Source organism: Coregonus lavaretus (assembly GCF_964263955.1).
Source record: "Coregonus lavaretus genome assembly, contig: HAP1_SCAFFOLD_638, whole genome shotgun sequence".
In the NCBI taxonomy this organism is placed as follows: domain Eukaryota; kingdom Metazoa; phylum Chordata; class Actinopteri; order Salmoniformes; family Salmonidae; genus Coregonus; species Coregonus lavaretus.
In genome coordinates, this window is record NW_028158770.1 from 100,001 (window position 1) to 112,267 (window position 12,267).

The window sequence follows — 12,267 nt, forward strand, 5'->3', positions numbered from 1 at the left end:
GAAAGCAAGCTAGAGTGCAACAGAGAAAGAAAGCACCCCCACTCTCTCTCTTTCTCTCTCTCTAGCATCAGAGGAACATGGGGCTGGAGGGAGGGAGGGAGGGAGGGAGGGAGTATCCACAGGAGAGTTGTCTGCCTTCTGAACAACCCCTGGTCTTAGTAACAGCTCAGTCACACACCACAACTGAATAACTGAATATGCATCTCAGGTAGAACCTCATTCATGAATTTGATACAGATGGGTTCCCTCCGGCTGTAGCAAATGGATACCATATGTTACTATATTACTTATAAATATTGGTTTTCTTTCTTGTTTTGTCAATTCAAATTAAATATGTACGAAATTACATCTTTACATCTTTGCCAGAAACTCCTGTCTATGACAAGCTGCTTCCATATAGTAGCTGAGCCCTGGAGTCTTTTAACCAATGGACCCCAGAGGACATTAGATATACAGGAGTCTCTTTCATTAACACCTCCATCTCCTGTCCTCTACACCAGTCATGCTCCATCTCTCCCAGCCCCCCTGGCCAACTCCCACAGGACCCAGGGGTCAGGGGTTAAAGGTTTCACCAGTAGCTAATGGGGAGGGGAGGATACGGATCATTGTATTACTTTTTATATTTATTCAACATTTGTTAATATCTGGAATTCCTATTGAGATAGAGATTATCATGGGATATCTGGCCAAGAAGGTTGTTCCTGTATATAAACAGGACTAGCATAACCTCCAGGACATACAACACATGTACCAGCTGCAGCAACTTTGAGGTGTAATATAGATGCCAACTATAATGGTTAAGATACAGTCCTGCATAAGACAAGTTCACTTTGTTGTATGGATGGAGATTCATTGTTCTGTTCAAACAAAGGAACTGTGAAAATAGTTCTACACTGACATCTGCTGGCAGGCTATGGTAACCACACACCACTTCCTCAACTTTACAAAGAAATGACAAGTTCAAGCATATGAGTGTGCATTGCATTGTGTGTGTCACCTGGGCACACTGGTCAGGTAGGTCAGCACGTTGTGGAACTCCTCCTCCTGGAGCTCGCCGAACGCAGGGAAGTCTGGGAACACGATGATAGGACTGCCGTTCTCCCCTCGGCCCCCTGGGGAAAAAAATGGGGACGTTTGATTATTGGCCATAATTCTGCTCTCAATTAGACAGGACGTACCACCCCCCTTTTCAGACCCCCACAGAATAGACATAGTGACAAGATGGATAGCTTTGGAATCCTTCTATTTCATATACATCATATTGATAATGTCCATTATTCTTCTGTTAGATATAGCTAACCCACCCACCCCAGTGAGATGAACACCCAGAGCAGTGGTTCTCAAGCCTCTCCTCGAGGACCCCCAGCCGTCCATGTATTTCAACTATTCCACAGCTAGCACACCGGATTCAACTTGTCAACTAATCATCAAGCCCTTGACTAGTTGAATCAGGTGAACTAGTTCAGAGCTACAACCAAATTGTGAAACGTCTGGGGGTCCCCGAGGAGAGGTTTGAGAATGACTGACCCAGAGGATTCATGTGACTGTCTGAGTGGGGGAGGGGCAGATTAAAGGATGAGACAGGATCTATCTTCTCTCAACAAAGCCTGGTGTTACTGGGGCTCTGCAGGCTGATATTAGAATGTTTTCTATTTTATCATTTTTCTTCCTTTTTAACTCTGCGTTGTTGGGAAAGGGCTCGTAAGTAAGCATTTCACGGTAAAGTCTACACCTGTTGTATTCGGCGCATGTGACAAATCAATTTTGATTTGATTTAGTGCTGCAGGAGAGCACAGGGAACGAGAAATGTACAGGTGTGAGTAGAGACAATGAGACAGACAGTTTGTGTGTGTGAATCTCTCTCTGCACCAGCCGGGCCAGTCCAGCAGAACCATAGCACTGTGCCCTGCTCCATCTGGTGCCATGTGTGTATGTGTGCCATACAGGCCCTTGACTGAGCGGGGAACTAGAGGAGGACCAGAGAGGTTAATGACTACAACACAAAACTAGGCCTGGAGCCACATACAACCTCCACACAGAGGAGAGAACACACAGGGAGAACAGGGAAGGAACAGTTACACATTCCCTGTACTGCAGCAGGAGTCTTTAGTGACCCAGCTAAAACAGTATTGCTGCGTCACACTCTCACACGCTGGGCTTGGAGTCATTCTAGTGGTGTACTTAGGCTGTAGCGTAGAAGTCTGAATTAGAAATAGACCAAGGGTCATCTTCATCAGACTTAGCTGTGTGGTCATATGACTCCTCAGAGGGTGGATAGCGGTCATGAACACAAACACACACACACACACACGCACATCACCCCTGGCAACCACAGAGTTATTACACACTGACCGAGAGATGTAAAGACAAATAGACTCTGTACACAGACTGTACACAACCAAAGAACAGGCTCCAGGCAAGACATGTAACAGCAACCAGAAAAGATAGACAGTTAGGAGCTGAAGCTTGTGAAATTCAGTTAGAGAGACACACACACACACACTCTCTCAACGGGTGGAGTGTTAAATTCAGTCACACACTCAGCAGCCAATCACAGCAGCACATAGTGCCACACACACTTGGCTCTTCCAACCGTTGCCGGGCCAGGTTGCCAAGTGGATCGCCGTGGCGATTAATTATTCACAGGCCGTCTCTGTGCCGTTATTATCCGTGGTAACCCGACGTGGGGCCCTATCTGGGTTGGCATCGCAGTAGTAACGGAACAAACAGAGTCGGCACAACTCTTTATAAATATGGGTCTGGTGTAGAACAGTTTTCCCCAAAGGTCGGGACGGAACCCACTGTCGGGTCCTTGCAAAAGTCTTAGTTTAGTTAAGTCATACAACAGAAATCAGTTTGCAAAACACTGCTGTACCCTATCTGGCAGCCAGAGTTCTATTCCTGCACTTTTATAAATAGAAAAATGCTGACAGATGATGTTTTGATGTTTAGGCCAGCTACTTCACTCATACAGTGTTATATGATTCATGCTCCATCAGTGTTATTAGCTTCTGCCATATTGCTTAAACTTTTTCCATCTGTGAAGGGAGATCTTCAAGGGCCTTGGCATAGCGTCTTGGGATTGGGTCACTTAGATGTTTGGGATTGTACCACTATTAGAGGCAAATATGAAGGAGGTAGCAATGGAGGGAAAAGAATGAGACTGACCTGAGAGGAAGGCAAACTGTTTCCTGAGGTCAGGATCGATGTCTGCAGCGAACAGACGATCACTCTCCTGCTGCATGATGTCATCTGGAAGATAGGAGAGACAAAACAAATCAGTTACAGTTACATACAGTATTTACAATAATAGATGACAGTTACAGTAATATACTGTATTTACAATAATAGAGCATAGTATTAGTCACACAGTGCACCTGGGATGACATGACAGAGAGAGGAGCAGAGGACTCTGCAGAGGACCCACTGACCCACTTCTCAAGGAGATATCCCCCCAAATTCCCCTTTTCTCCAACTTGCAGTCCCATTCTCAGTGAGAAAGAGAGAGGGGAGAGCTGAGGGGAGGGGGAGAGATGGGAGAGCTGAGGGGAGGGGGAGAGAGGGGAGAGGCTGAGGGGAGGGGGAGAGGCTGAGGGGGAAAGGGGGAGAGGTTGAGGGTAGTGGGAGAGAGTGAGGGGAGGGGGAGAGAGGGGGAGGGGGCAGTAAACAACCTTTATTTCCTCCCCATAAACAGTGTGGATTATAATAATCTGTTTTGGACTCCAGAACCCTATGTGTCTGTGTCTGTGTCTGTGTGTGTGTGTGTGTGTGTGTGTGTGTGTGTGTGTGTGTGTGTGTGTGTGTGTGTGTGTGTGTGTGTGTGTGTGTGTGTGTGTGTGTGTGTGTGTGAGAGAGAGGGCGAAAGACTAGCGGAAAGAGGGGGTTGTTGGGTGGGTATGGTAGTGGTCTTGGGAGTTGGCAATGCCGTGTGTGTGAGTGTGTGTCATACTGTGCGTTGGCTGGCAGTAAGGGAGTGTATTGGTGAGATGTGAGGGTGGTTGCAGGGGATAGTGTATGGTGCTGTTGGCATCATGTGTTGACAGGGAGTAGTGTATGGTGCTGTTGGCATCATGTGTTGACAGAGGGTAGTGTATGGTGCTGTTGGCATCATGTGTGTGTTGACAGGTGGTACTGTATGGTGCTGTTGGCATCATGTGTGTTGACACGGGATACTGTATTACATTTTACATTTCTGTATGGTGCTGTTGGCATCATGTGTGTTGACGGGGGTACTGTATGGCGCTGTTAGCATCATGTGCTGACAGGGTGTAGTGTATGGTGCTATTGGCATCATGTGTGTTGACAGAGGATACTGTATGGTGCTGTTGGCATCATGTGTTGACAGGCAATATACTGTATGGTGCTGTTGGCATCATGTGTGGACAGGGGATACTGTATGGTGCTGTTGGCATCATGTGTGTTGACAGGGGGTAGTGTATGGTACTGCTGGCATCATGTGTGTTGACAGGGGGTAGTATATGGTGCTGTTGGCATGTGTTGACAGATGATACTGTATGGTGCTGTTGGCATCATGTGTGTTGATAGGGGGTACTGTATGGTGCTGTTGGCATTGTGTGTGTTGACAGGGGGTAGTGTATGGTGCTGTTGGCATCCTGTGTGTTGACAGGGAGTAGTGTATGGTGCTGTTGGCATCCTGTGTGTTGACAGGGGGTAGTGTATGGTGCTGTTGGCATCATGTGTGTTGACAGGGGGTAGTGTATGGTGCTGTTGGCATCATGTGTTGAGGGATGGGATCAGAGTACTAAACAAACACACCGTTCAATGTATTTCTCCAGTTTCAGTATTAGCTGTAACAGTCACTGAAGACATTGGCCAACAGCTTCTGACATGAGTGGTATTTTCAGGGTCTTTATGCCAGCTAAGGGATTAAAGACGCACACTTTCCCACTACCCTCCTCCCTCCCCCCTCCCCCTTTTGTTGTGTCTGGGCCCTGCCTGGGAAACGAATCCCACTCATTGTCCCAGTAAAAGCAGCCGCTGTTTATCACACCAAGGCAGAGTGAACCACAATAGAACCACACATCCATCCACATAGGCTGAAAGAGCATCCAACGTTCTCCAAGAGATATTGAGACATTGATGGTTGCATGCACACTTACTCTTGCACAAACGGTAGAAAGATCATTGTTTCAACAACAGTAGCATCTCCAGGATAAAGAGCTTACAGTTTACCTAATAACTAATGACACGCCTCTTGCCAGCAAAGCGCTGTGTGTTTACTCTGTCAGTGGGTCATTAAACCATGCTTTTCATCTGTCTAGATATAGCCAACTTTTTTGTTGTTGCTGTTGCCTGTTTTGTATGTTATTTTGGCATTAATATGTGTCACATATCAGTGTGCAAACAATGTAAAACAAAATGGTATCATTGACTTAATAAAACCGCACACAAACATGGTCTCTTTTCTGCTTTCTTGAGTAAGGCAGCTCCAAAATGCAGGTGTTTCAGCCTAGATCATTGCTTTCTGAGGTGGTGGGGCAGCCAGCGGAAAATATGGAGCGTAGGGGTTGGTAATGTTCTCTAGTTGCACCGTGATTGGCTCGGTGTTCTGTCACTCATGGGGACACTACATTACCGCAAAATCTACAGGTAGAGCTAGGAAATTCAAGCCTCTTGGGTGCTGCCATAGAGTTACATTAGAAGTGCCCATCCAAGAACGCTCAAGGTCATTGGCCACAGATAGCTTTGATTGGACTGATCATGTCAACATCATACTTTCAAAATCTTAGCTAGCAAGCTAGCAGTCATCATCATGAATCAAGTCGACAATCTACTTTTCAATCCTTGTCATATGAAGAGAAATTATGAAGAGAAAATATAGATAAAATGTATTGGTGCTCATCGGTCATTGGACAAAACATTACACAACAAGTTGGAAATCGCAAAATCAACAATGAGTGGTTTGGAAGGAATCAGTGGGTAACTGCAAGCATTGCAAAGCAATCACTAGCCTGCTATTCATTGGAGAGGGTGTGTGGTCCAAGTCTGGGTTTAAGGGTCTCTTTTCCAAGCTTAAACTGATAAACATTCAACACCATGGGCCATAAAAGGTTGAATACAATTGACCATGCTGTCAATCCGGCATGAGTCCTGCCGCGTTCAAAACAACTGGGAACTCAGAAAAAATAACTAACTCCGACTGGCAAAATACGCTCATACAACTCAGAATTCCAAGTCGGGATAGCAGGCCTCTTTCTAGAGCTTCGACCTGAAGATCACTGACGTCATGATTCAACCTTGTTTTTTTCCGAGTTCCCAGTTGTCTTGAAAGCACCATAAATCCAGAGAATGCCAGAATTTAATGACAAAGTTTGATGAGAAATTCGCCCACGAAGGACTGCCAAACCATCTTCCTGTTCAAGTGAGCACAGCACAACAAGGTGAGTCCAAAAATATATTGTATGCTGCTGCATAACATTTTACATTTACATTTACGTCATTTAGCAGACGCTCTTATCCAGAGCGACTTACATGAGCAATTAGGGTTAAGTGCCTTGCTCAAGGGCACATCGGCAGATTTTTCACCTAGTCGGCATAAATGATGGAATATGCCAGGGAGATATGTATACTATAGCTAAGAAAGTAATACTAAGTGTATGTTGTGTAGTAAGCTGTTAGTAGCACATGTGCCTCACCCTAATAATTGTCCCTTTCCCCCTCATAATTTAGCCTACTGTAGCCTATAGCCTGTTTTAGAGAAATGTAATCATTGAATATTGTAATAGCTTTCATTGTCTGATTATATGCCCCCTTTATTTATCCTACGGTTCTGACTTGGTGTGAAGGGAGAACACTGTAAGAACGGCCCATGTTCTGAATTGTGTCGCTGTACATTTCAAAAGTGCTGAACAAATAGTTATATTGACTACGTCCGTCCTAGCTCGCTCATTCATCTCTTAATCAAAATTACGGATTGCCTCTTATCCGCTCGTCATCCCCTTTGTACATCTCAAATTGTTTGTACATGTCAATTGTCAGTAGAAACCACATTTGTTTAAGCAAGCCAGACATATCAGCTATGTTTTTTTTCAAAAGGCAGTAAATGAGGATGAATGATGTGTTTCGCTGCCAGACAAGGCTCTGCTGATAGCCAGGTGTAGCAGTGGTAAGGATTCACTACATGGTGCTGAAAAGAAAGCTCCGCTGTCGGGACAGCTTTATGTAGGCCCTAACCGTTTGAGGGCACCGTTTGTCACCGTTATAGTGCAATTAATGTACTGTTTAGTGTTGTGTAGTGGCTTTGCTGGCATGCATGATTTTTTTATTTTTTTGCCAAGATGTACATGCTAAAATCGCCACTGCCAAGGTGAGCTTATAAAAATACTTTATTACTCTATTCTTAACAAATTTTGAATAAAAAATGTTTGCAATGATGCAAAAAAAATCTAACTAATGCTCATGTACCTGTGTGGGTTTTATACCATGCTCTCCAAAATCAACCCTCCTCAGTATAAACCAGAAAACCCTGCGGTCACGTTTCAGGGGGGACCGACTTCAGGTGTCAGGGAAAGTGACGTCAACCGGTCAGGCTTAGCTAGCTACGACCAGCTGGAGCCGGTAAGACTCGCAGCCACACAGTGAGTGGGTCCATAAGGATCAAGGTTGAGAAACACTAATGCAGTCTATTCTAGAACCATAGACATGCATGTTCGCAGTCACTGTCAGTATTCAGTCTGATGTTGGTGTAATGCATTAGGACAGATGGACAGGCAGCCCTGGGCAGTAGGTAACAGCTCAGTCTTACAGCCCTTAGCAGTAGGTAACAGCTCAGTCTTACAGCCCTGGGCAGTAGGTAACAGCTCAGTCTTACAGCCCTGGGCAGTAGGTAACAGCTCAGTCTTACAGCCCTGGGCAGTAGGTAACAGCTCAGTCTTACAGCCCTGGGCAGTAGGTAACAGCTCAGTCTTACAGCCCTGGGCAGTAGGTAACAGCTCAGTCTTACAGCCCTGGGCAGTAGGTAACAGCTCAGTCTTATAGCCCTGGGCAGTAGGTAACAGCTCAGTCTTACAGCCCTGGGCAGCAGGTAACAGCTCAGTCTTACAGCCCTGGGCAGTAGGTAACAGCTCAGTCTTACAGCCCTGGGCAGCAGGTAACAGCTCTGTCTTACAGCCCTGGCAGTAGGTAACAGCTCAGTCTTACAGCCCTGGGCAGTAGGTAACAGCTCAGTCTTACAGCCCTGGGCAGTAGGTAACAGCTCAGTCTTACAGCCCTGGGCAGTAGGTAACAGCTCAGTCTTACAGCCCTGGGCAGTAGGTAACAGCTCAGTCTTACAGCCCTGGGCAGTAGGTAACAGCTCAGTCTTACAGCCCTGGGCAGTAGGTAAGAGCTCAGTCTTACAGGAGTCTTACAGCCAGCTGCCACTACAGTCTTCTCTCAGACTCTTACCCTATAAACCCAGAGAGTTAGTTAGTTTAATAGCATGGTTAGGATAACACTCTGGCCCAAACCCAGACCCAGAAACTCACACACACACACAACCTAGAGAGAAGCTGCCTCAGAGCGAAGGGTGTGTGTGTGTTTCTGTTTCTCTAATAAATCTAACATAAGTTTATACAAACATGTCTTCTAAAAACAGACCTTACAGTACATCTCTGTGTTTTTCCCTCTTTCTTCCTGGTATTAGAGGGAAGGAACGGCTCTTTTCAGAGCATCTCTAACCCATTCAGTGCGATTGAGAACTAAGGGCCATACCCTACCATTCTCACTGACTGCATTGTATGTGGTGTGCAGAGACGTGTTCAGTCTCGTCACTGTGGTCTGTGAGAGCTCCAACTGAAATACAGGGAAAAGCCACCAAAAACAGGCCTGTGCCAGCCAGGGAACTCTTAAGCAACACAAAACCTCACAACACCCCCAACTTCCTCCCAACCAGGCCAACACAGAACCCAAGTTTTGAGGTTGATGGGGGCCAGGAATGCCACCCTTCCCCCCCCCCCTCGACCTCTTTCTCCCCCTCGCCACTCATTCACAATCAGATCAGGGGCTTAATCAGTGAAGTTCAAGGTTTACAATGTTGCAGATAGAAATGTAAATAGAGCTGACCTGAAAACAGATCATTATTTCTGCTCTATGCAACACATTTCTATCATGTAACGTTTTATATCTCATCATATTCCTTCCTGTCTTAAAACTATTGTATAACCTCACAGATTACAGCTCAGATCTGGATGGATGACAGCTCACAGAGAACAGGGGAGAAATGGGGAAAAGGAGGAGGGCGAGAAAAGGGGAAAAAGGAGGAGGAAGAGAGATACTCCATTGAAAGGAGGAGGGAGAGAGATACTCCATTGAAAGGAGGAGGGAGAGAGATACTCCATTGAAAGGAGGAGGGAGAGAGATACTCCATTGAAAGGAGGAGGGAGAGACATACTCCATTGAAAGGAGGAGGGAGAGAGATACTCCATTGAAAGGAGGAGGGAGAGAGATACTCCATTGAAAAGAGGAGGGAGAGACATACTCCATTGAAAGGAGGAGGGAGACACATCCTCCATTGAAAGGAGGCCAGGGTTCTATTACTAATGCCTACATTGTTAATGTGGAGACATGGCTCTGGTTGAGCTCTGGGGCTGGGAAGACAACTACACAGCTCTTTCCAGTAATGTAGGAGATTCCACGAGAGACTCAGAAAACTAAATCCATTCTACACAGGCCCCTCTCTTCATGTTCCTTCTATGCGTTTCATCGAACGCCATCAAAGCTAAAAAAGATCTGACCAACAGTTTGTTGAATAGTTTACCATGCATTTCCACTGCAGTCATGACATTCCTTTCACATGATTGTGTGACAACACTGACACAAAGTTCACCCCCATTTTCACCCATGCACCAACATGGTAGTTACCATGGCTCTGTGCAGTAGACAGCGTGCTACTCCCTCTCCAGTCCCATTAAATAACACAGCCGCTCTCTCTTTGTTCGGTCATCATGTTCCCACAAGCAGCAGGCGGTTAAACACATGTTAGCAGCCTGGAAAGACATCCTTGCCTTTGTCCTTGCCTTTACACGTCTGGTCTGAAGGACAAAGTCACGATCACAGGTGGTACAGTCTTTGATGTCGCCCTTGAAAAATACAGTATAATCACCCAGTCTGATATTAACCCCGAACCCCTCCATTCCACTCCCTTCCCCTCCCCTTTATTTAACCCCTACGGCTAACCCCTTTGTTCGCTGATCCATGCATTAACTTCATGTGTTGGTGTGGTATGTGGTGTATGGGCAGGGTGGGCAGGGCAGTCTTGGTATGTGGACTGGAAGGCAACAGATTGTATTTGGGTTGTGGAAGTGTGTGTGTGTGTGGCGTGGAGCGCCATGCTGTGTAGGTATGAGTTGATGATGGAGCAGCTGTGTGTGTGGTGGTGTGGCAGGGAGATGGGCAGCTGTGTGTGAGTAAGAGGACAAGTAAGGGATGAACAGCCATTCCACAGCTGTGTGTGTGTGTGTATTAGTGTGTGTCTGTGTGTATTAGTGTATGTGGGGGGAACCCAGTTCTATTATAGTATTACAGTCAGGGTTTACCAGATCACCATCTGCCATGGGGATAATAACACACACACACACACACACACACGACAACTGGGTCAAACGGCCACCGTTGCCCTGTTGCCATGCATGCCCACTGTGTGTGTGTGTGTGTGTGTTCTGACCATCCCCATCCCATAAATCTCTGGATAGGATTAAATCTGTAATGGTTAGAATATTTCTACATGATCAGCTGCAATATGTGGCTACTGTTCAGTCTTTGTCAAATCCTTTTTGCCATGGAGCGACAGGTGTCAACACGGTGGCTAGTCTACTGCACTGTAAGCTACACTATATACACAAAGGTATGTGGACATCCTTTCAAATTTGTGGATTCGGCTATTTCAGCCACACCCGTTGCTGACAGGTTTAGAAAATGGAACACACAGCCATGCAATATCCATAGAAAAACATTGGCAGCATGATGGCCTCACTGAAGAGATCAGTGAATTTCAACGTGGCACCGTCATAGGATTCCACCTTTCCAACAAGTCAGTTTGTCAAATTTCTGCCCTGCTAGAGCTGCCCCGGTCAACTGTAAGTGCTGTTATTGTGAAGTGGAAACGTCTAGGAGCAACAACGGCTCAGCCGCGAAGTGGTAGGCCACACAAGCTCATAGAACGGGACTGCTGAAGCGCGTAGCGCTTACACATCGTCTGTCCTCAGTTGCAACACTCACTACTGAGTTCCAAACTGCCTCTGGAAGCAACGTAAGCACAAGAACTGTTCATCGGGAGCATCATGAAATGGGTTTCCATGGCCGAGCAGCCGCACACAAGCCTAAGATCACCATGCGCAACGCCAAGCGTCGGGACCAACTCAATATTAATGCCCATCATTTTGGAATGAGATGTTCGACGAGCAGGTGTCCATATATTTTTGGTCATGTAGTGTACATCTGTGTCTGTGGCCTATCCCTGAGAGACTGGAGGAAATGTGGCACAATGTCTTTCCGCTTGACCAGCGGACCACTCTCCGAATGAATGGAAGTAAGAGTCAGACAACACACCACTGTTCATCACCCTCTCCACTCTCTCATGCTACTACCACAAACACACACATACCAGATATTCCAAGGAAACAGAACAATCTCTTCTAGGAAGCCTCTAGTCAAACTTTCCCTTGGTTTGACAAAGGAGAGATAAATACCAAAGAAAAGACTCCAAGGATGTGTTTTCACTTGTACTGTAAAATCTCTCTAGGAGCTTAATAGTTCAGCAGATGGAAGTGGGTTCACTGTCTTAATCGATGTCAACTCACGTGTTTAAGACAACATGTTAACTCATGACTTGAGCCAGGCAGAATCTACTGAGAAAAACAACTTCCTTAAGCCCCCAGAAAGGATTGGAAATACTTTTGGAATCAATTCAAACCAAAGCAAAATACAACAACAAAACAAACTGCTACAGTTTTCTCAATTGAATGGACAGTCAATGAAGTGAAAGTGTTGCCATGACAACGTGGCACAGATTCCTGCTGGCTCTGCCCATGTTATGACCGAGCCATCCAGATTGGCAGATTGGTAGAGAGCGAAGACTATTCCGTAGCCCTTAATCTGTGACGTGGCAGCGAGGGTGACACCTGAGGTGCCAACTGCGAGGGCTGAGTGTTGAGAGGTTTGGGTGAGTTTAAACCCACTTTATGCCAAAGCCTGTCCATCTGGCAGTGGAGAAACTGAGACAAGAGACTCGCCCTGTGCAACGGCCTGGGTGTGCACAGGCATGCAAAT

The 12,267-nt window shown here is 46.1% G+C and overlaps 1 protein-coding gene across 1 annotated transcript in view; it reads right to left on the reverse strand.

The window, feature by feature from the left end:
* LOC311123618 (guanine nucleotide exchange factor DBS-like) overlaps nucleotides 1-12,267 on the reverse strand; it is a gene marked incomplete at its 5' end in the record, with an annotated part of 49,926 nt that overhangs the window by 25,056 nt on the left and 12,603 nt on the right. Inside the window, 2 exons of the mRNA XM_084197850.1 lie at nucleotides 998-1,112; nucleotides 3,169-3,252. Coding sequence (XP_084053976.1) covers nucleotides 998-1,112; nucleotides 3,169-3,252 — 199 coding nt within the window. The remainder of the gene's footprint in view (nucleotides 1-997; nucleotides 1,113-3,168; nucleotides 3,253-12,267) is intronic.